This window comes from Perkinsus marinus, assembly GCF_000006405.1.
Source record: "Perkinsus marinus ATCC 50983 genomic scaffold scf_1104296935562, whole genome shotgun sequence".
Lineage (NCBI taxonomy): Eukaryota > Perkinsozoa > Perkinsida > Perkinsidae > Perkinsus > Perkinsus marinus.
Window position 1 is genome coordinate 142 of NW_003214378.1, and position 892 is coordinate 1,033.

At 62.6% G+C, this 892-nt stretch overlaps 1 protein-coding gene across 1 annotated transcript; it reads left to right on the forward strand.

The window, feature by feature from the left end:
* Window positions 1–377: 377 nt before the first annotated feature.
* On the forward strand, window positions 378–863 carry Pmar_PMAR014453 (hypothetical protein; the record flags this gene model as incomplete). The annotated part of the gene is made up of 1 exon (XM_002783883.1): window positions 378–863. A coding segment is annotated over one exon (486 nt), but the record flags the coding sequence as incomplete, so codon positions are not given.
* Window positions 864–892: the final 29 nt, after the last annotated feature.

Below are 892 nucleotides of genomic sequence, written 5' to 3' on the forward strand. Positions count from 1 at the left end.
CCTAGTGCGGTCCGTTCAGTGCGATGTCCCGACGGCCCGAGGAACCCTTCTAATAGGCTTCCAACGTTTTGAGGTTCCCTCCGTTCTTTCGGACCCATGATGCTGCAGCGTTGCACCCGGCCTAGCTCAAGCGGCAGCTGCCGCGCCGAATAGGTCTTTGGGTTGCGCGGCTACCGGGGTGGCGAGCTCGGCTCCCCCATGGCGATCTTGTTCAATCGCGACGTCCAGCTGTGTCTCAGACTTTGCTTGCTGCAATGTCCTCTCCTGCGAGCAGCTCCAATTCGGACGGCACACCCGTCGACGGCCAAGGCCCTCTAGGCAGAGGCATCCGCGTCGACAGTCAGGGTCCCTGACTGTCGACGCGGTCCCTGACTCAGGGATTGATCATGCAGCCCCACATGATGGCCTCGGGCAGCGGCCCCGCTCCCGGCGGTGCTGGTCCGGTCGGCACGACTCTCGGTCTCGACACGGCCAGCGGGAACCCGGGCGCCACTGCCGCCCCCTATCCTGGGCCTCTGCAAAGTGGCGCCAGTTGCGGAGTCACTTCCGGGGAGGCTGTTACCATCGACGTTGGCGAAGCGGTACCAGAGAGCGCTGAAGTCCCGGAACAGTCTGGTCTGTACCCCGGCTCCGAGCTTATACTCCCACCTGAAGTCGTGAGCTTCATCCGCGAGAAGCTTATGCCTACCGCCCAGTACGACGTCTCATCCGCCCTGGTACCTCTTCGGTACCAAAGCGAAGGGCTCGGAGGCTCAACCCGACCCTGCTGTGGAGCTGATGCGGCAGAAGTTCGAGAAGGCGTACAATGTACGTGCCCCTTCAAGGTATCTACTCTCGGCCAAGATCTTCGCCAAGATCCGTAAAGGCGAACCGGTGCGCGAGGACGAATGCG